We start from the raw sequence: 23693 nt of genomic DNA, 5'->3' as shown, positions 1-23693 counted from the left end.
AATTCACATTCTTTTGATGAGTTACAAGATGATTATAATGATTTGTATTTGGAATTTGAGACCATGAATTCCAAATATAAGAAATTAATTTCAAAACTTAAAGTTGAAAATGATTTGGGTTTGAAATCAAAAGTTGATTTTGAAAATCAAAATGAAATGTTGAAAAATGATTTAGAGCTTTCAAAAGTCAAAATCAATGATTTAGAAAAATAAAATTTTGATTTGAAAGTTAAGCTTGAAAGCTTAACAAAAGAAAAAAAATTAATTTCTAAAAACAACTCATTCTGTTTAAAAATGGCAAAATGCTCACATTGCCATTTTCATGGTCATTTGGAACATACTTGTCCCATAAAGAAAAGAAAATCTTTTAAAATTAGACAAGTATGGGTTCCTAAGGGAACAAGGGGCATTGAAACTAACGTCCAAGGATCCAAAGTAATTTGGATACCAAAATCCAAATAAATGTCTCTTGTAGGTGTGTGAGAGCAATGGTGATGAAAATGAAGAAATCAAGATGCTCTAGCCACACTAAAAAATGAATGGGTAACTTCTAAGCTTAAAAGCTTTTTAATTTTGCTTAATTGGTTGCTCATTTCTTTATGCATGCATGAGTTTGATTTTAAATGATTATGCATCGTTTTTTAATCTCATGTATGTTAAAAAATACTTTATGATGAAATTTTAAAGTTTTAATGTTTTTTCATAATTTTTAGTTCATCATAATGAATTTTGGTCAAAATTGATTTTCAATGCAAATGATATCTCTCTAACAATTGATATCAACTTTTCAAATTTTAAATTTTTGACCTAATTTTAAATGTTTATGCATGTGTTTTAAATGCAAAAGATATATCTCTAACAATTGATATGAAATTCTTCGAATGCATAACATTTTTGAAAGCTTTATGCACATGTACTTAATTTCAAAATTTGGTATTGCATAAAGTATTTTAGACTTGCATATATTGAATTTCATGTGTTACTAACATGTTTGTTACTCTTGTTAAAATTCAATTTGTTTAGTGTAAGCTTTTAAATTAAATTTTTTGTTTGGAATACACTTTTTGAGGGGGAGCTTTGATTTTTCAAATGCTTTTAATGTCAAATTTATCACTTACTCTCCAATGTTGTTTTAGAAATTTAAAGTTGAATTGTTTTTTATGTAACAAAAAGAGGGAGACGTATGAGTTTGAAATTTTCAAATTTCTTAATGAAAAAAGGGGGAGATGAACATTTTCACATATTTTCCAATAATTGATATTTTTTCGTTAAATATTTTATTAAGGGGGAGTTTTGCAAAAATGATTTTTCAAATGTTTTATTATATCAAAAAGGGGGAGATTGTTAAACTATATTTTGATATAACAATTAAGAGAAAATGTTTTTGGACTTGAATTGAATTTATTCAAAGTTTTTCAAAGTTTTCAAAAATAATTCAAAGTACACTTAACTTGGAATTGAGCACAAAATGTTTTTTTGGACAAGTAGTATAGATATTGTTCTTACAGTATCGATACCTCATGAACAATACCGATATTGTTCATATGGTAACGATACCAAGGTAAGGGAAGTATTGATACTCACTAGGAAGTATCGATACTCACTAGGAAGTATCGATACTCACTAAGTAGTATCGATACTACCAGCATTGCTCAAATTCCAGAATGCAAAAATAGTACCGATACCGAAAGGGGCACCAATACTACTTTAATTAGTAGTATCTATACCATAGGCATATTATCGATACCATCAGGCCCCAACGGCTAGTTGTATTTAAAAATAACAAAGGTAGTATTGATGCTCCCTTTAGGAGTACTGATACCCTCTGTACTGGCAGTTTTATTTTGCAAAGATTTCATCCCAAACGGCTAAAAATCATCCCTGACGGCTAGAAACGGCCACAACTTCATTCCAACATATAAATACAAGTTCAAGATACTTGAAGAAGGGTTAGAACACCTATCCAAGCAATCAAACACAAGAGAAGAACTTTTCACTCTTTATTATGATTCTCTTGTAATATTTGTTCTTGTGAGCTAAATTTTTTAACACCTACCTTAGAGAAGTTCTTTGTTTACTTCTTTTATTCCTTTATAAAGGGGTTTTTGGTTCTATCTTAGTCAATTGAAAAGATAGGGAGTTTGTAAAGGTTACTCTTGATCCTTTAAAAAGAAAGAATAAATGAGTGAATTTGTTAGAAAATCCTAAGTGAGGAGCTTAGGTAGTGGAGGTAGACTTGGTTGATAAGTCGAACCACTATAAATCCTTGTACCAATTTTTCTCTATCTTTTACTCTCCTTACTCCCTAAACATTTTATTGCCAATTCACCCCCTTGCAACTCTTTCGCTTGTCAATTCGAGCTTCCTCAAATCCTAATATTAATGTTGCATCACTTTTATTCTGTATATTGATGCATTTCTGTCATTTGCGTGGGATCATCTTCTGATGGCAATATCTCTGTCATGTTTCTGCATGGGATCATATCCTCGTCATGTTTCTGCATGGGATCATATTCTCATCATGTTTCTGTTTGGGATCCTCTTCGGAGGGTTATATCCTCATTCCGATTTTTGTATTCTGATTTGGATACCTCTTCAGACGACAACGTCCCCATCATGATATCTACGGTGAAAGGTAAAGTTGAGTAAGTTTCCTATTATTACATTCCAATAACGGTCAATTGGTTTACAATTGCCTAATTTTAAATTGCATATTTATGACATGTCATTTTTAATTATGTTATTTATCGATATTTGTTTTATTGTAGAGGACACATTAAGCTCTATAGCTAACTCTTTTAGTTTTTGTTAGATCCCTCATACCTCTAGGATTACTACTGATGCTTGGAGGATCATTTAGTAGCATGTTTTCCTTTCAGATCTCATATAGATGTTTTTAAATTTTACATTATTTATTTTTTTAAAATTTAAAATTTATTATATGAGACTTTGAGATACTATGTTTTACATGTTTGGGCTTTAAACTTGTATTATAATATATATTATGAACTCTTATTTCTATTTACGAATTTGTATCAATTTCTTGACGATGTATGTTATAATTGAAATTTCATGATTATGTTAATCTGAATTTCTATGGTCTCTGAGTTTTGATCCTAATGTCTAGATCGAATTTAGGGGTTACATAATTAGTTTTTAGAAAAACATTTTCTACATTTCCAATATTTATTTTACAAAAATCATTTTTTGAAATCCACTTTACCTGAAACGGACTCTAAATTTAAATACCAACCTCAACTGTTTCTATGCTGGGAATTTGGACAGGTTAGTTGTCTGTCAATAGGCATGACCTACAACAATCCATTGCCTAACCTTTCCACTTTACCCACAGTATACTATTCTCCCTCTTTTCTTCCCATTTATGTTAAAAAAAACACTGCCAATAGTTCCTTGGCAATAACTACAAAACTCTGAACCACGTACAATTGGAAACTTGGAGACGTCAAAAACTCTTTTCAGCTTACTTGCGAGAAACCTCGCTCTCTTTATTAGATTTTTTAACATGATTTCTTTATTTGTATTATCATTAAATTTATTGTTGTATCGAAATTTCATCTTTCATCTTATAATGATTTTACCTATAAATAAATGAATCTATTTGATAAAAATGGAAACCTCGCTATAATCTCGTATATACACAAAGTGAATATTCCTTAAATCCCTTGAAGAGAGTGATTAGAGAGACGATATGGAAAGGGATAGCTTAGAGATGGATAAAGAGAAGCCGACGGCGGAAACGATCTTCAAAGACTCCTCATCCGCCGTCATCAAAGTCCGGCGGAGATTACCTGATTTATTGCAATCTGTAAAGCTCGAGTATGTAAAGTTAGGCTATGGTTATTTATGTAACCCCTACTTGATACTCATGTTTGCCCTAATCCTACCGCTTTCCATTCTAAGTCTGGTTTACTTCGCGGGTCTAAAACGGGATCCGAATTCAGAGCTATGGACCAATCGAGCCCTTCGGCTTGAGAGCATTGATGCTGCTAAAAGACTAGCTGGTTCGCTAGTTGTATTCTTTCTCCTTGGTCTCTACTTGGCCAAGCGGTCCAGGCCGGTTTACCTCGTCGACTTCGCTTGTTACAAACCCGAAGATGATCGTAAACTATCATTCGACTCGTTCCTGAAGATTTCGGAAAACAGCGGAGCTTTCACGGAGGACACGCTTGAATTTCAAAGAAAGATATCGATTCGGTCTGGTTTAGGCGACGAGACGTATGTCCCTCGAGGAATAACATCGAGTCCACCGAATCTCTGCATGGAAGAGGCTCGAGCTGAAGCTGAATCTGTCGTGTTCGGAGCACTCGACTCGCTTTTTGAGATATCCGGAGTCAAACCAAAGGATATCGGTATCCTTATCGTGAATAGCGGCTTATTTAACCCAACCCCATCTCTCTCATCCGTGATAGTCAACCACTACAAGCTACGTACTGATATCAAGAGCTACAACCTTGGAGGAATGGGGTGCAGCGCCGGCCTTATATCGATCGAGCTCGCTAAAAACCTCCTCCAAGCCATTCCGAACATGTATGCAGTAGTGGTAAGCACCGAGAACATCACCCTGAATTGGTATTTCGGGAATGACAGGTCCATGTTGCTATGCAATTGCATATTCCGCATGGGTGGAGCCGCAGTGCTCTTGTCGAACAAGTCCCGAGACAGGGTTCGTTCCAAGTACGAGCTCGTCCACTTGGTTCGAACTCATATGGGTGCGGATGATGTACATTACAACTGTATTTACCAAAGAGAAGATGAAAAAAGGACTGTTGGGGTTTCATTGGCACGTGAACTAGTGGATGTGGCTGAAGAGGCACTGAAAACCAATATCACCACTCTGGGTCCACTTGTATTACCATTGACAGAACAGTTGAAGTTCTTCGTTACCCTTGTTAAAAAGAAGATTTTCAAGGCCAAATCTAAGCCCTATATGCCTGATTTCAAGCTTGCTTTCGAGCATTTCTGCATCCATGCGGGTGGAAGGGCGGTTTTGGATAAAATACAGAAGAAGTTGAAGCTAGCAGATTGGGATATGGAGCCTTCAAGGATGACTCTACATAGATTTGGGAATACTTCAAGTAGTTGCCTGTGGTATGAGTTGGCATATTCGGAGGCAAAGGGTAGGATCTCGGGTGGTGACCGGGTATGGCAGATTGCATTAGGGTCGGGTTTTAAGTGTAACAGCGCTGTTTGGAGAGCTCTTAGGAAGACACCCATGAATAAGTCCAGGGGTAACCCGTGGAAGGGTGAAATGGACAAGTATCCGGTGAAGGTTCCTCTTGTTTGATGACTTTCTTTAATGTTTCTGTAATTTCTTTAAATACTGTTCAAAGACCTGCATTTCCTCCAAACTAATCAAACGACATGTATCTGGAAAGAACATTATGGCATTCTATACGTTTTCAATAAAGAACCCTTCAAGTAATGCTGTCATGATTTTTATAAGTAACGATTCCTAAAGAGAGTAATTATGCTATGTATTATCATCTAAAAGATGAATAATATATGGAAAATAATCTTATACAAGTTCACAATTTTCTGAAGGTTCCACTGAGATTTAAACTCGGGGTTACTGGATTCAGAGTCCAATGTCCTAACCACTAGACCATGGAACCGCTTGACAATGTTGGCTACTATTATTTAGTCTAGAAACTCTGTTTGCTAATTCCCTAGTTATATTTTTTAAATAATGGTGAATTTTATTGTTCAAAGTGAGCAGAGTAGTGATTCTAAATTACTTAAAGAAATAAAACAGTGCTAATTGCTTTTAGGGTAAACTATACATATGATCACTTAGTTATTATTTTTATTTTAATCATGATCTTTAATTTATATCATCAAATCACATGTCATTAATATTTAAAGAGATTCCAATTAAATCACATGTTAGTATTGCACGAAATATGTTATGTAAAGCTGATATAATTACACATTTGTTCTCTTATGCTTTATATTATCATTTTTAACTTTTCAATCAAGAAGTAATGTATCGGTATTTAGCGAAAATATTAACATGACAATTAATAAAAATGTATGATACGAAGAAAAATGGTCTGGTCCCCTAAATGAATTTGAAAAGCAGGGAAGATGAGCATGTGGAATTCGTCTCTCAATGCTTTCGTACCTTGCTTGCCCGCCCTCATTCCCATACGAACAAAATATCGACCTCCTTGTCATTTCTGATCAACACTTGGGCCAATTACCATCGCCAGCCATCCGCCTCTATTCCCAGCAACAAGATGGAAAAGAGATAACTAGATCGGATGTGTGTGGGCTCTGCAGAGAGCAGTCACCTAGAAAAAAAATGCCAAGGGAAAGAAGAAGGGTTTACCATGGTCTGAAGTTCACAAATATGGACAATAAAAAGATTTTATGTTAGGGGACGAACTTTTAAAATTTGAGAAGAAAATGAGTATATAAAATTTTAAGGGTAATAATATATATTAATTAAAATAAAAAAACCAAGAATATATATTAATTCAGATTTTCAAAGAGGACGATTGTATCCATAATCACATGGAAGGGATGGCATTGATTACATTAATGGTAGAGCCTTGGAGATGAAGTTTATATTTTTTAAAGCTTGTGTTTAGTTTCCAGCTTCAGGCTGTTAATAATGTTTAAGCATTCAAGTTGGACTTAAACTTAAAACTGCAGTCACCAAATTGCATAATTTCTTGTCCGTCTATTTCCTTGTTCATACCCACTAGGGTTTTGGTAGGTTCTTATTCGGCCATTAACGTGTAGGATTCTTTCATGTTCGTTGGTTTTTCTACCACCAATATCCCTTTGGATATTCAATCAGTTTATACTTTAGCAATCGACCATAAAACAAATTTCCAGAAAAATTCATCCACTTCAACCATTAAAACAGCTTTATATATATATATATATATACTCGACTACTCGAGATGGTCTTTTAGCTTTGAGCGCTTTTTAAAAGCATGCTTTAAAAAGGGAAGGCATGGACAAACAAAAAATAATGAAAAATGGGGGAAAAACATGATGGCTGCGCCAAAAATTTAAGTCGAGATTTTCCCAAAACCAATCCAATCCAACCCAATCATATTATTACCACAATACGGAGTGGCGCCTGTTACTGTATAGCCCTTGAAGGCAAAAGCCAACTTTCTGTTTCCTGCTACGTAACAATAAAACAATCCACCACGAACCAACTAAACACGTCAAACAATACTAATTCAACTACCTCTTCTAAACAGAGAACCTTTTAATGTTTTTCATATGATGCTCCAGTTTCCTGATTCCGGCATTGTTTATGCTCCTCGATTTTGGGTTGTTAAGGAAACCATCCAACTACGAGGTCTCCTGTTTGGGCAAAAGCTGCATGTCATGTCTACACCTCTGCATGAACTAATAGGGTCTATACCTTCTACTGCGGTTGCATCTGCGCCACCATTATTCCACCGCGTCCTGCTGCTCCACTTGAACCATTGCTCCAATCTGCTCTTCGAGGGAGTGGGGATGGCATCTGCACTCCAGGCTGCTGGCTGCTCAAATTCAACAATAAAAGCTATTGTTGAAAATGTGTTGTCATCTTACAAAAGTATTATAGTTTTAACGAAATGAGTGGACTTACAGGACATATCCTATTTGGCCATCTGGAGAACCATCGGTACCATAGCCATATTTGTTGGCATTGGCCCTCTTCCATATATTACTGGCTGTTGATGTGCATGATTATGCATTAGTTTTACCAATACGAGAACTATATCTAAGAAGAAAAAATGATACAAATCAACCTGATTACCTGTTGAAAAACTGTAGCAGCACCAAATCCAGCACTTGCAGAGCCATATGTAGAAGCTCCATTAAAACCACCATACCCGGGATGCTGAAGATGGTTTTGCATGAGGCACTGCACATAAGTATATGCTGCATCTGTCTTCCTATCAGCCTGAGGTTTGGCAAGGACAACCTCCAAGACTTGGCCTGCATTCAGTCAGTCGAAAACTTTTTTAGGGGAAGGCAACGACGATAGCATGTCCTGAAGAAATATTTTTAAAAGCCAACTGTAAGCAAATCCTGAAAAATGGAAAGTTTTTTTCCTTGTATATTCACAAGGCAATATACTTACAAGGACACTGATTCTATTAGATCATAATAAAGTAATTCTCATCTTCACTAGAATCCTCAATAAAATGCATAAAGATCAGTTATCACAGCAGTCTTGATATCAGTTCACTGAATTTTTTTTTGATAGAAAATATGGCCTCGTTAAAACCCCTTTCATAACCGCCAATCTACAAAGGTAGCTCAGCGGACATTGGAAGGAGGAAAAGAGTGCCATAAATTTATTACTGAAAAACCAGATACAACAAAAGTACATTATACCAATTACATCCGAACATCTCCTACCACCGAACAACAAAACCCAGTACATAACTCCTAACCAATCCCTACTTTAAACCCCCTCTTCAAACCTAAACCAATTCCCAATTTGACTCCTAACCAGTTCACTGAAAATTGATTACCTGAGACAGATGGACAAGCAATACGGGTATGGCAACCAGTAATTCTAAACATCACGACATAAGTACAACAAGACACAACACCAAGAAATATTATGATGCACAAGTATTTATTTTTCATTCACATACAGTCAATTTCTCCACAACAATTATTATCATTAAATTTCTATTTCCACCGAATAATGTCAAAAGCCAACTATTCAAGCCAAAGTTAAACAAAGATCCAATACTCATTCAGAAGGCCCAAAGTATTTCAACCCATATTACAAGCTTGCATTCAGTAGAGCATGTTACAGAGCTTATAAAAGGGGAGCTTTTATCAGGAAGTAAATAACTTCCAAAAAGTTAAAGAGAAAAAGTGCACAGGAATTTCTATGCAACTCGTAAAAGAAAAACAATCGAACATTGAAGATATGTATTAAAAACCATTATGCAGAATTAAATGGCATGCAAGCACTAAGAAGTAGATTACATGCAGAATATAGCACAGCTTTTTCCTCTTGAATGATTTAAGTAGCAGCCATACCAATCATACCTAGATTTTTTGTTTCCAAAAAGGAGTATGGGGAAATTCAAGAGAAAAATTACCATCTATTTCATATTTCTCTGTATCTTGGACAGCCTTCAAGGCACTTGACCTTTCAGCGTAATGTATAAAGCCAAAATCTCGCTTACTGGCTTTGCCAGGTGGCATAACCCACTTTTGTTACGTTCCCATGGCGCTGAAATACTTCCTTGAGTTTCTCCGTAGAAGTGTTATCGGGAATGTGTTTTTGACATACAGTGCTTTCACCTAGTAATTTCAAAACATGTAACACAGTACAATAATCTTAATATGAAGATTAGCTCTTTGATTAGTGATATGCTTAAAACAGGAGGTTGCATACATCCAATTATTAGCATTTAGCAATTTATGATACAAACAAGAGCTAAAAAAGCTTTACCCCCAGCTTTAAGAAAGAGGGGATGCGGGGGGACAAATGAGCCATAGAAGAATCCCGATAGTGGTTCCACAATATGGCACTTCAAAATAAATTTCAATATTAGAATTACCTGCAAAGCAGCAGAATTTCAGGTGTACTCTTCGGATCAGCCAGGTGACAGTAGGGTTATTGCCATCCAGCTTAAAATTTGCATTTGCCATTTTCTGCCTTGAATAATCAGCGCATGCATTGTTGTAGTACAAGACAAAAGCAAAACCACGGTTACGGCTTGTATTTTGAGGATCCTGCAATTCACAAATTAAAATGGTAAGTGGATTTCCTAATATTCACTTACCATAAACTAAAAGCATCATCTAGAGAAAAAAATCCACCTTTATTAGTTCTATATTTTCAACTCCAGGACCAGCACTCTCGACAGCTTTCTGAACTCATCCTCAGTCAAGTTCTTAGGAACATTACCGATAAATAATCTGTTCTTAGTTTCAGAGAAAGAACACCTTATAGTTTTACCCTGCAGAGATTATTGGGCATATTAAAAAGAATAACAAACACATTCGAAAGAAGCAATGGAGGTAAAGGATTGCATCGACAAGCAAATGCAAGGGACACCAAAATTACCTTGAACTCTTTACTGTGCAGCTCTTCAACAGCCTTTTCAGCAACCTCTTTTGTTTTAAATGCCACAAACGCGTAACCCTTGCTTTCACCAGATTCCTTATCTTTAATCAAACGTATCTGCAAACAACTTGCTGTTAACAGCTAACACGAGATTACCCCCACCACAAAAAATAAAAGTGCTTCAAAATCACAAGCACAAAATTGCGACCTCAAAAATTTCTCCTATTGGATCGCAAAGGTCCCTCAAGTCATCTTCTGAGGTATCCTTCGGAAGCCTCCAATAAAAACCTCGAGCCATTAGGAGGCAAGGCAAGAGGTTGAGCCCACTCCCCTTTTTCTTCTTCACTGATCGAAGACATGGGCGTTTCTTCATCTTCAGCATGTTCTGTTCAATGCGGCTTCTTTCTACTTCGAATGATGATCTTTTCCATCCGCTTCAGATTTTGAGTCCTCAGACTCTTCTTCATTTGTTCCCCATTTCATCACCACCACTATCCACTCTGTCCTCATAATCATGTTCTTCAAAGTCATCATCCTCTTCCTCCGTGTAATTGTCATCAAGATCCACCGCTCATCAACTTCTGCATTCTCCGCCATGTCTGGTTCTTGTTTCTGATCAGATTGAATGATACGAGATTACATATCTATATATTACCAAAAACATGTTCACGTACGTAGCAATAGTATATGAATATTCATAACATTCAAAATTATTCCGGTACGTAGCAATAATATATGATTATTAATAACATTCAAAATTATCCTGGCCCAAAAAAACAAACGAAAGTTAAAAGAAAAAAAAAAAGGATGAACAAATAAACAGCTGAAAAAACTGCAAGAAGGAAAAGATATAAAATTTGATACTCGATTTCTCAGCAACCAATTAGAGCTGTACTGTCATTAAAACTGAAGGTAAAAGAATCAAATTCCCCTCTCCCAGTAAATTCCAACAGCAAAAAGAAAATTAAAAGAAGAAAATTTTGTATAAATAAAGTAGCAACTGGATATCAATTTGTATAAAAAAAAAACTCAAATTGAAACAAGCCTAAAGTGGTTAACTGAAAAAAATATCAATTCCTCATTCAAATAATTCCTAAAACCCAGAAACAATATGAAGAAAGCTAAAATTCAATGCCAAAAATGTAAAACCCTACTTAAAGATAATGTCACGACGTTTGTCTTCCCCTATATACACATGCAAAGCATAGCAAATTTCAACACCAAACTATAAACAAATAAATTCCAACGACAAAACAGATGTAAATGTGACAAATCTAATCAATATGAAGGAGAAAAGATTGAGACTTTAGGGCATCAGAATGACCATAAGAACAAAAAAAATCACTAAAGAAAAGAGATTGAAATTTGGCTTACCTCACCAATGATAAATATATTGACTTTGTTAGCTAAAATTTTGATGGCTTTGTAATTGAGTAATCGGAAATATTTCCCAAAATCCAAACAAGAAGCAGTATATTCAACTACAAACAGAATTTGTTTGGGTATTCATCAGAAATAAACAGAAAAGGGAATACCCGATTTTGAATTGATGGGTTTCTTTTTGCTGGGGAAATGACCATCGAAAATGTATATATATATATATATATATCTTTGGGTTGAAATTAATTGGTTCTCCGGTGGTTAACCTCTGCTAGTTTTATTACCCGACAGCGGCTAATGTGCTGCGTGTTTCTTTGTTCCAGAACCACCCTAATTGGGAGAGTGACAGAATACGCTGCGGTTTCGGTTTTACTGGTAAAGTGTGATTGACCAATCAAATTTCGCCATGTAATTGGCAAGGGTAAAATTTTGCTGCGGTGGTGATTTTACTGGAAATGTGGGATCGACGAATCACTTTTCGAAACATATTTAGTTGACACGTGGGTGTTTTGCTCCTTTGTGCGATGAAATTTCCTAAACGCGGTTATTGAGCTGGGCCGATTATCTAATACAAATAAAGGGTTAATGCATGATTAAGTCTCATTTTTTTAAAACTTTTTTCATTTTTTCCTTAATTTTTTTTAATCCATATCAGTCCTGAATTTGAATTTTTGGGAACCATAACATTATAGAGATGTCATATAATCTAAATGAGAATAAGTGAAAAGATTATAAAATTCAGTAATTAAATATTGATTTACCTCAATAATAAACAACGGGCGGACTTAGACAAAATATGAGATTAATATTCAAGTTAAATTGAACTTAAATAAACACAAATTTATTAATCTCATGTATAAACCCAATATAATTCAATTCATGAACACATCTAGATCTACATAAAGTCATTAAGATATAATTTTTTTGGAAGTGATTCACATTATGGATACTATAAAAAGCCACAAAAGCTTAAAAGTTGGTGAGAAACATATAGTGTATGTGAAATCAGGTAATCTTTCAAGTTTCAGTCGAATCCGATCAGGTCAAGTCAAATCAGATATAGATCGTGTCAGGTTAATTTGATGGTTCGACTCGGATTACGAAAGGTCTTAATCAAATAAATTCATGTCATTTTCAAGTTGTTTTGACATTAAATTTAGTTAGGGTTCGAATCGATATCAGTTAAGGCCAAAACAGTTCAGGTGTGAATCAGTTAAATACCAGGTTAATTCAAGTTTAGATGGATTTCGGCTCGTATCTCGTTCAAATCGGGCAACATCTTTGACATACAAAATTCAAGTCGGATCTTACAGGTACAGATTGACTTCAGGTTGGGTCATTTTTGGGTTAATTATTTTTTGCCTCTCATGAATGACAAGTTCTAATTTGTAATTGTATATGGTTTGGAGTGAATTACAAAAAAATATAAATAATTATGGGTCAATTTTAATAAAAAAACATTTTTAAGGACTAAATTGAACAAGCATAAAATTATAATTTGAGATTTAAATAAAAATAAATAACATGCATGGATGAGGGATCAAATCGAAATAATTATAAAATATTAAGTTGAAATTAATATAAAATGGACTAAATTGAATACATTTAAAATTTTGGTGAACAAAGTTTATAGGGTTTTTAGATTATGATATAATTTATAGAGTTTGAAATGAAGTTTATTATGTGATTTATTGTGTTTGAAGTAAATTATAAAAATATAAATAAGTATGGGTCAATTTAATATACAAATATAATTTTAAGGACCAAATTGAACAAATATGAAATTACAAGTTAAGATTTAAATAAATTAAATAACATATAGGGATCAAATCGAAATAATTGTAAAATGTGAAGTTGAAATTATAATATTTATATGGACTGAATTGCATTCATTTCAAATTTGAGAAACAAAAGTTTATAAGTTTTAAATATCATAATATAATTTTAGAGACTAAATTGATTAAACATGAAATTATAAAATAATTTAAATAATAAAACAACATGTACGAATCAAATTAAAATAATTAAATATATATTATTTATAATATGTGTGTGATGAATGTTATAATACATAGTATATATGAGTACATTACACTTATGCATCCATTGTGCATAATATATATATACTTATGCATATTTATTTATATAAATTTATACTTATATATATATATATGCACGAATCAGCTTACCTTAGTGGTTGAAGAAATTGTTATTGTTCCTAGAGGTCATGGGTTCGAGCACTAGTTGATCATTCATTGTAGGTGGTTGTTTAATCCCTATGTTAAGAATTTGTGTACACAAATTTTAATATATAAAAAACGAGTTTTATTATTGAAAAAGAATATATATATATATATATATATATATATATATTGGGTATTGGGTTTTATTTAATAGACATATATTACTTATTTTGTCTACTTATAATGTGCACTACTATATTTATATTGAATTTACTATATTTAATGAACATGTATTGTTATGTTATTCAAAATTTCAATTTCAAGTAAATTCATCTTTTATATATATATTTTTAAAATTGTAATTTAAATTATATTTAAATTATCAATCAATTATTGCATAAAAATAAATTAAACCTATAAATATTTAAATTAATTTTATATAATCTAATAAAATCATGTTCAACACATAAATACATAATTATTTAATAAATTTAATTAATCATGTTAAATAAATAATTATTAAGTCTTCTCACAAGATTTCAAAAGTTAAAACTTGTATAGAAGAGAAGAAAGACCAAAGTAAAAGTCTTGTTACTTTGGATGTTGAGACAAGATGAAATTCGACATTTTTAATGCTTGAATATGCTATCAAGTTTAAAAAAGACGTATGCTAGTTTGTACATGAATGATTCTTATTGTTTCGAAGAATTTAGAAAATTTGGTGATGGTCTCAATGAAGATTATTGAAAGAGAGTGAGCCGTTTTTTTTACATTTTTTAGTGTTTTTCATGATGTAACATTGAGATTATCTGGCTCCCGTTATGTGATTTGTAACTCATACGCACATGAGATTTATGGGGACTAGATTCTTGATTCCAAACAATATAAATGATGAGGATGAAGGGGTTAGGAAAATGACAGCCTAATGATGTCAAGTATGAAAAATATTATGAGAACATTGATGATTTCAATGTTTTGGTGTTTGTGGTTGTGATCCTTGACCCTAGACACAAGTTGAATTATATTGATTGGATTGTACGAGGCTCTTATGATAAAACAGAAATCAATCTTTTGTGCCTCAATATTAAGATGGTTTTGTGCCTCAATATTAAGATCGATGGTTTTGTGCCTCAATATTTGATACATATGCTTCCTCAGTACCTTGTTCAAAGATAAGTGGTACTTCTTCTTTCACTTCTACATCTTTCTCTACTTTCTCTCAAAGTGGACATAAAGTTGATCTTCAACAATTCTTGACTTTAAAGTATAAAAGGAATACATATTGCTCATTAACTAATGCCAACAAAAGTGAATTGCATAAGTATTTAGATGCTTGTGAACTTAATGTTTCAAGTTTTGAAATCTTGCAATGGTGGAAAGATCAACCAATAAGATATCACATTCTTTATAAGATGTGCTTATCATACCCATTTCGACTGTAGCTTTCAAGTCGGCTTTTAATATGGGGTCGTGTTCTTAATTCTTTTCGTACTTCATTGAATCCGAAAATAATCGAAACACTTGTTTACTTTCAAGATTGGTTACACACCTCTTGATCACCTCTTATAATAGAGGAAAATTTGCTTGTCTTGGAAAAATTGGAGGAAGACTAGTTTAGTTTTCATTACTTTATTTGTTGTTTATTTAATATTCAAACATAAATGCATGTTTTAACTTTATTTTATTTCATGTGTTATAAGCATGAAAATTTTAACTTTTGAGCAACCGAACATCATAATTGATGAAACAATTAATATTTTAGATTATTTCTAAAGTTTGGAACTTGAAACTTTAAAGTACTTACTTGGTGGCCTTATTATTTGTTTTATTGTGTTACTCCTTTAGATTTAGAATGTTTATTTTGAACCTTTTGTACACTTGTGATATGTTTATTTTGAACCTCTTGTTAAGATTTTTTATTATGTTGTTGGTTTTATTGTGTTGTTAGTACTTTGGATAATTATTAATGTTTATGTGTAATGTTTATTTATAACAATTAATATATGTTATCGTGTTGATTTTATTAATGTTTATTAATATTATGATAGTAGGTTACTGAATGTGGAAATTATGTTTCTACTGAGTCCGTAAAGATTAATGAAAGTTCTCCCTTTTATCAATAGTTAGAAATGAAAAAAAAATTAAATGCATAATAGGATGTATTTTCTAATGTCTCTTGAACTATTACATATAAAACATATTATTTGAGTGCAGTAGATACTTAAGGGAGATGTCTGCAGTAGATGTCTTCTTGAAGACTTAGAAATTGAAGAATGTCCTTTACTCACAGTCTTTCCAAAATAGAGTTTAGCTCCTAAATTAAGAATCTAAGGGTGTATCAACTTATGTTTTCTACTTAAGGGATTGACGCAGGCAAACAACAACAAAAAAATAGTTTAAACACTAAAAAAAGTGACATTTGGATCGGACACTCGATTTGAAATTTTGGATATCCGAAAATTCAAATATTCAATTATTTTGGATCATATTTGGATCACTATTTTGGTAATCCGAAATTTCAGATCAAATATACGATTTTGTATACCCCTAGTTCTGTCATTACTAATTTGGATTTGAATCGATTTCGAATCATCAGTACTTCAAGTAACAAATAATTTTAACTTAAGTCGGTTTCAGTCAGTTTTTTACATCCCTAGTTCTTGGTTGGTTTTCTCAAAGATAACATAATATATAAAAACAAATAGAATTCTTTTTTGTCATAGGGATATTTATAGGCGAAGGTAGGCTTGTGTTAGGAAAATAAACCGAGTACAAGTAATTTCCCTATAACCAGATTAGTGAGAATGCGAAATAAAAGCGGAAAAATAATACCCGAAAATTGATAACGGAGTTCAGCCAATTGTGCTTACGTCTCCGGGCTGCTGCAGATCTTTTACTAAGAGAGAAAATTTACAGGTGTTTACAAAACACTCACTACTCACAAGAAAGCTTTCTAGTATAGGAAGAAAGAAATGTTTTGGGATGATTTAGAAGCTAAATGAGCTAGGGTATTTATAGTTGAAACTTAGGGACTAATCTTTGAAAATACCCTAAAGTGCAATGACTAAATGTGTGATTTAACCATTTTAATTTTCAACAAAATTATACCAAACTTTGAACCAAGCATTATCGGTGCCAAACTTTGTTGAAACTTCAGCCCTCTTTAATTTCCACAGGCGGTGCCCACCCCCTCCTTTCTTTGACTTTACAGCTTGGGTTTGGTACCGGCTCCTTAACGCTTTATCCCGCATGCACAAGTGATAGAACAGAACATGTAAATAATAAAACAGTGGTTATTCGCCCTTTATTCTATTCCCTTGACAAAATTGCTTCTTTTAGGATACAGCTTCGTTACGATGGGAACAGTTGATACTCGGATGTGTGTTTGTATATATATATATAGTTATGTAACGTAGGAGAGGCTTATGACATTCATTTCTGCCTCCCATCATGTGACTCCGATTAACGTGCTCAAAAGCATTGACTGGCAGGACTTTCTGAATCTTTCACATAAATCTGGCTACATGCAATGATATAAACCATAGCACATGCTCTTTCCCAACCCCAGTCTATTGCGGTCAGGCCCTTTTTGTTGGTGGGGGAGAGGGTATCTTGCCCATCAAATGCATTAGCACCAGCTTTGGAGATGACAAATAATAGAGACTTCGAAAGCTAGATTTTACTGTTGTGGGTCTATCTAGAATTGCTGTAAAGTACATCTCATATAATTTTAGATATATTTGGTTGATGTTGGATCAAAATGAGGTTCCAGAGTTATGATAGTTCAACATTTCCATATATAAAAGCTAAAGAGATATAGAGGGGAACAAAAGTGAAGAACAAGAACAAAAAGTTTAAATGAACAACGAACACACAAACTTTGGTAACCGAAACCTCTATGAATACGATGAAAGCAAACAAGGCAAAGAAGCTATACATTGTTGGTCAAGCTGATTCTAAAGTTTAACCGAGGACGAGGATTACCTCAACCACCTTCTAAGATCATTAGTTTAAGATGGGGAGATTTCACCGCCATGGCTTTCGGTATAGCAAGAAGAACAGTTAGACTGTTGTTCCAATCCAAGATGTGACCCTGTTACACTCCTAAAACTTGGACTCCTCAAATTGGGACCATGACCTCCACATCCCGTCCGACCACCATAAGATTCCAGGACCGGATACGATAGCTGTTTCCTTGCTGACCCGTTTCTGTCCCTCTCCAATATAGATGGCCTTTGCCTTGGTGCACTTTGAGACCTTATTCTGGCCTTCGCAGACTCTGTTGCAGCCATATAATTCGGCAAAGTTGCAGCATTGTTGCCACTACTACAAGCATGAGTATCAACCCTGCCTGTGTAATGGTAATTGGACCTTAAGCTTGGTGTTTGAGATGAAACTGAGCTCCTATCTCCTCTAACACAATTGTTGCCATTACTACAAGCATGAGTATCAACCCTGCCTGTGTAATGGTAATTGGACCTTAAGCTTGGTGTTTGAGATGAAACTGAGCTCCTATCTCCTCTAACACAACGAGGGCTAGCAGATTGAACTTGAACAGGCTGGTTTCTGGACGGAGAGGGGGTAATAGGAGAATGGTGGATGGATGCATTGTGTTGAGCTCTATGTAGAGGTGAACTAGGCCTTTGGTTATGGTGTTGGGTTTCATTCTGGTGATATTGGTTAGAATTAGTTCTATAATTAGGTGCTAAATATGAGTAAGGCTGGGGTTTATCTATTTCTACAGTTTTGGAAGACATCCTTTGATCTGTTGAAGCTCTTCCTCTTCTATCCCACGTGCTAGTAGGAGCCCAACTTTCGAGCTCATACTCATCACCTATCGACGGGCTCCTACGAGCTCTTCTCATCTATATGCAAAAGATGGGACTAGTTAATTTTATGGGAATCAAAAGAATAAAGCAAAGGAGGCATTCAAGATAAGGGCTAAGAGCAAAAGCATGAACCTGTTGAGACAAAGCCCGAGATAAGTTCTTTTCACGCTTCAAAGCAGCTTCTTTCCTTTGTTCTAGCATAGCTTTGACTTCCTCTATTGTGTGTGGCCTTTCATCCCAATCATCTGCAATACTACTTCCTTCTCTTGACTGAATATTATACAAATGCCTAAGTTAATACTATTAGCATCTGAATCCTTAAAGTAGAAAATACAAAACAGTTAAACTACTTACAACTAGTGATCTTCTGTCTGAAATGTCCTGAAGATACCGAGAATCAAGTACGCTATTCGTGTCGCTGAATGCGGATTTTCGGCTTCCATCATGCGAGAGCCTCATTCTTTGATCAAGAACCCGAGCCTGCACTCTAACAAGAGCTTGCATGCACCTGAGTGTCATCTTGGCTTGCTTTCTCACATTGTGACCTCTTACCAAAGCTTGCAACTTCACTAATCCCTTTAGTGCACGAAGAGCTCTCCTCGCCTTCACATTCACAGATTCCATTTTTTTTTCTCACGAGGGCCAAAAAAAAAAACTTATAAATTCCTACTAGATGCTAGCTATGCACAAAATTTTCATACCAGGTAGCCTCTAAAAGCCGTCTGAATAACAATGACAGCGTAGTGGTGCTCTCTAGGATAATTGGAAGGTCTAGTCAGCCGAGCCACCGGAAGCGGCGCCTCATCCGTAGCCACATCCGCAGCCTCCCCTGCTGCCCTGGCCGTATCATTATGACCACTTGCCTTAACAAGTGTTGTTTGCTGATGAATCACCGGTTCTTGAATCGTGGGTTTCCTAAAGATCCACCGTCGCTTCTTTCTCTTCTATCAAATAACAAGTAAACAGATGGAGAATTTTTATCTAATTTAGAGGCATTGAGAAAGGAACAAACAACTGCATCTACTTGTGTTTCATTCATAGTATAAAATAGTAATTACAAAGTAGAAACCTTTTCTTCATCTTCTTCAGGGTGGTGGTCGGATTCATCCTTTCTTCTGTTACATTTCTTTTCATGACTCTCTTTAGTAGGAGATCTAAATGCCCTTTTCACAGCGGTCAACCACGATGTCCCTCCTTTCTTCCCCATCAACTACCAGGGTGCATTAAGAGCAGAAAGAAGGAAAACTTTGCATAGAATGACAGCGGTCACTTCTTTTAACCAACAGGGAAACAGGCAACAGATTCAGATTCATTCAAACATTGCATGTAAGTAAATCTAATATTAAACATTAAAACCGGGTGTTTTGGTTAATTAATTTGAGGAGAACGTGAGGAACAGGGTGTAGTGGACGTGGTGTGGTTGTTGGTTATCGAGAATACGTTGAAACCCAGATTAGATAATTAGAAAATAGTAAAAAAGATAAATGAATAAAATAAAGGGAACCACGTTGAATTTGCACGAAAATCAAAGCGGCCAAAGGGTTGTTTTTCTTTTAAAGTATTCATCAATAATCATTGCTTAAAGCTGAAAGCTTTTGATCACCACTTGCCTTTCTTTCATTCTGCCCGACTTGGAAAAAAAGAAAGAAAGTATAGCAACTGGACAGGTCTCGTGGTTTCACGTGGCAGGAGGCGAGCAAGCAGTGAAAATTGAAAAGGATAATATAGATAGATAGAGCAGAGAAATGTGGGTGGTCCAATTTGCTTTTATTTAATTGCTACTAATTGTAGTAGATAATAGTCCAGTGATGTTCATTAATGCAAGAGATCAAGTAAATGGTCCAAATTCGATAGCTGCCAGCTTCGGAGTTGTACTGCAAATCTGCCATCTTGTGGGATCTTACAGTATTAAGATAGTCTAATTCTTTACTCCCATTCATTATAATAAAACCAGCAGAAGACAGTAATAAAAATCTGGGGAAAATACACCCACTTCCCATTCAATTCACACCACTTTATTACTTTAATTTTATGATTTGAATTGGCACAATGTTAAAGGGGAAAAAAGTAAATTGGCTTATCATCAATTGTAATAATCGATTTATATAATTATCAAAAGAAAATCAAATTATATATACATAGTCACCTCAATGCATAACAGGCTTCAGTTTCTGGTATTGGGCTTTGAACAGCTGTGCAAGAAGCACTAAAATGATGATCACCGAAATGGGCCAAAGATTTTACCTTTTGTGAGGTTTTTTTTTCCCAATAGGGTAAACAATTTTTATTAATTAGCCCAATAGGGTATATTGAAGTTTATTTTGGAATTTACGACATTTGTTACAGTGTTGAAAAAACTTGTCACCACGACGTGATGAATCTTACTGGAAATTATATTTTATTTGATCGATTACTGGAAAAAACTTGTTATAGTGCAATCAGTTACGAAGCATGTTTAACTGTATCAAAACATACAACAATATATGTTGAGATAGTAATGATCTCAAGTCTGAGGATCATATATATAGTCATCACCATGAGCAATGTTGTGACTGTCATATAATAATCCAAGACATGCTTACAGTATGTCAAATCCAGTACATTGTTCTCTAACAATATAATCATGTATCAATTCTAACATCTATATGTCAATGACAACTCATTGTCATCAATCAATAACATGTTTGTCTTAAGTGAATTGAAACCTTATCCATTTGAAGCATCCTCAGCGATATCGAAATCATCAATTATTGGTGTGTCATCGTTTACTATCATTTGAACAAAAATTTCATCATCCTTGCCAACAAGGTTATCATTTGTTGATGGTCCTACTTATTCAGTAAGGAACGCAACTATTGATGAAGTAGGAAGATCTACAACATTTTTTTATTTCAGTGTATATCTTGATCATTTGATTATTTGAAGATTGATATAGTCTAACCATCACAACAATATTGTCATCATCTTTAAGCTTGATCGCTCCATATGTGACTGGAGTCTCTAAAATTATGTGTTGATAACTCAAACATAAAACAAAAACTCCAAGTTTTATTTTCAATTTTCTATTTCAGATGGCAATGAGATACATCAACATGAAACATCATGTTTACATGCCTTTGAGATGTAAACACAACACTATCACCAGTTTGTATAATTTGGCCATTTGAATGGACAACTGTGAAAAAATTGTTAACCATTGTTTGAGAAAAGTTTCTGGTGGTTTAATGAAGTGATATATCATTAAAAAGTTTATGAAAAGAAACTTTTCAGTGATATATTACTTCATTTCAGAAAAACATTTCAGTGTCTAATTACTTCATTTCAAAAAAATTTCAGTGATATATAACTTCATTTCATAAACTTTTTAATGATATATCACTTCATTTCAGAAAAACGTCTTTTTCTCATAAACCATTTAATACATAATGACATAAACCTTTTAGTTCCTAATTACTTCACTTCATAAACTTTTTAGTGATATATAACTTCATTTCATAAACTTTTCAGTGATATATCACTTTATTATAAAAAAAAAACCTTTTCTCATGCACCATTTAATACACAATCACAAAAACTTTTCAGTGCCCAATCACTTCACTTTAGAAACTTTTCAGTGATGTATCACTTCATTTCAGTATTATATCAGACAAGGACTGATGTAAACATATTTTTATATGCTTTTATTTGATGTTATATAGTTTTTCATAAACCTATTTTTTGTTATATTAGCTCATCCTACAGGGAGCACTTCCTGAGGGTCTATAAATATATGTGAAGTGAAAGTTATTTTACTCAATTGAAACAAAAATCATCTAAAAGATTTTGAATCTTTCACTTCCAAAGCTTGAGTTTTTTTTTTTTTTTTTTGCTAACATGGCTACTATCCTTGCAAATGTTTTTTATGATTGCAAATCTTTAAGCATGTCTTCAACTCGAAGCAATAGAAGAATATCTTCATTATATATAAATTGCCATTATCATACATGAGGTTTCATCTAAGCGATGATGTCGACCTTGTTGGTATGATTGAGACATACTACTATCATTCTATATCTAATGTCCATTTGTTTGTAGAGTTCGCTGATGTCTACCTTGCTCGTGTGGTTGAGGATGCTACTTCCAGCTCGAATATCCTATCAACTAAGAAAAATCATGAAGAAATAGAGATAGATGATGGGGACCCGAAAGCATGGTTGTAATTTGTACGTGAACGACAATAAGAAAAAACATAGAGATTTGAAGAATTGAATATTACTTATGACGAGTCTACTGATTACGAGGATTAAAGCATTAATATGTAATGTTTTTATCTTCTTAATGTAATGTTATGGTTTGTTTTTATCTCTTTAATGTAATGTTTTATGGTTTAGGGCTTAATATAATGTTTATGATTCGATATTTTTACAAACAAAATCTATTACAATCTCCTCAACTTTTCAGTGAGATATCACTTTACTTCAGTGCTCAATCACACCATCAGGGCCGTGGCTAGGACATTGGAGACCTTGTGCAAATTCTTAAAAAGAGGTCTTTAAATCTCATTTTTTTTAAAGATGACTTTATTAACTAGAAAACCTTTACAATATTCGACCGGAGATTCTGTGGTTTTTGGCCTAAAAATTTTACTACTGGTCCATAATATTTTATTTGTTTTTTTATTGTAACAATAGTAATAAATCTAATTTTTTGGGTCCTAGCTATTCCGGGGCCCTGTTCCGTCGCGCATGTTGATCATGCCTAGCCCCGCCTCTACACACCATTTAATACTTTATATTTAATAAAACCTATCAATATGATCGTTGGAATTCGTCTCCTCATCATGACGAGTTCCATTTATTATTATTTTTATATTTGAAAAAAACACTTCAACTTCAAAAAAATATTTTTTAATGAAACTCGTCACCTTGACAGGATGAGTTCCAAGAAAAATAATAAAATACTAAACCAAAAAAATCAGTCGAATAAAATATATTTTCCAATAAAACTCATCACCTCAACGTGATAAGATCCAAAAACACTATAAAAAATGTCATAAATCCTAAAATAAACTTCTACGTGCCCTGTTGGGCTTAATTATATTTTCATTTTGTCATATTGCGCCAATTTTACCTTTGTGAGGAGGCGTTAATTGAGGGTGAACCAGCTCCATAAAAATAAAAGATGAAGCACAAAAAAAAAAGTACGTTAATTGAGGGGAAAATTAGAAGAATATTACGGGCAAAACAAAGAATT

The 23693-nt window shown here is 33.8% G+C and overlaps 2 protein-coding genes, 1 non-coding gene and 1 pseudogene across 4 annotated transcripts; 1 reads left to right on the top strand and 3 right to left on the bottom strand.

Moving 5' to 3' along the window:
• Positions 1–3704: 3704 nt before the first annotated feature.
• LOC120135349 (3-ketoacyl-CoA synthase 1-like) lies at positions 3705–5388 on the top strand. The gene has a single exon (XM_039151625.1). It carries the CDS (start codon positions 3710–3712, stop codon positions 5303–5305), a length of 1596 nt encoding a protein of 531 aa, XP_039007556.1. The 5' UTR covers positions 3705–3709; the 3' UTR covers positions 5306–5388.
• A 172-nt stretch (positions 5389–5560) lies between these two features.
• On the bottom strand, positions 5561–5633 carry TRNAQ-CUG. Its single transcript has one exon. It is a non-coding gene; the product is annotated as a tRNA-Gln (tRNA).
• Positions 5634–7031: 1398 nt separating this feature from the next.
• On the bottom strand, positions 7032–11588 carry LOC120135269 (annotated as a pseudogene).
• Positions 11589–17553: 5965 nt separating this feature from the next.
• LOC120135258 (protein IQ-DOMAIN 1-like) lies at positions 17554–19689 on the bottom strand. Of its 2 annotated transcripts, none has more exons than XM_039151556.1 (5): positions 19531–19689; positions 19163–19402; positions 18816–19064; positions 18594–18731; positions 17554–18497 (listed from the first exon to the last, which is right to left on the bottom strand). In XM_039151556.1, the coding sequence occupies exons 1-5, from the start codon at positions 19666–19668 to the stop codon at positions 17643–17645; spliced, it is 1620 nt and encodes a 539-aa protein (XP_039007487.1). In that variant the 5' UTR covers positions 19669–19689; the 3' UTR covers positions 17554–17642. The 2 variants fall into 2 exon arrangements, with proteins under 2 accessions (XP_039007487.1, XP_039007486.1); XM_039151555.1 differs by having other exon boundaries at positions 17555–18497; positions 19163–19405.
• Positions 19690–23693: the final 4004 nt, after the last annotated feature.

This window comes from Hibiscus syriacus, unplaced genomic scaffold (genome assembly GCF_006381635.1).
Source record: "Hibiscus syriacus cultivar Baekdansim isolate YM2019G1 unplaced genomic scaffold, ASM638163v2 tig00110607_pilon, whole genome shotgun sequence".
Lineage (NCBI taxonomy): Eukaryota > Viridiplantae > Streptophyta > Magnoliopsida > Malvales > Malvaceae > Hibiscus > Hibiscus syriacus.
The sequence above is the reverse complement of the archived record's forward strand: the minus strand, read 5'-3'. Positions and strand labels throughout refer to the sequence as shown.

Bases quoted from the DNA above. Each gene is read 5' to 3' on its own strand.
- LOC120135258 (XM_039151555.1), bottom strand. From the start codon at position 19,668: ATGGGGAAGAAAGGAGGGACATCGTGGTTGACCGCTGTGAAAAGGGCA. The intron at 19,406-19,530 runs GTTTCTACTTTG...GTTATTTGATAG, and splicing joins CTGAAGAAGATGAAGAAAAG to AAGAGAAAGAAGCGACGGTG. The intron at 18,498-18,593 runs GTTCATGCTTTT...TTTTGCATATAG, and splicing joins CTCGGGCTTTGTCTCAACAG to ATGAGAAGAGCTCGTAGGAG.
- LOC120135349 (XM_039151625.1), top strand. From the start codon at position 3,710: ATGGAAAGGGATAGCTTAGAGATGGATAAAGAGAAGCCGACGGCGGAA.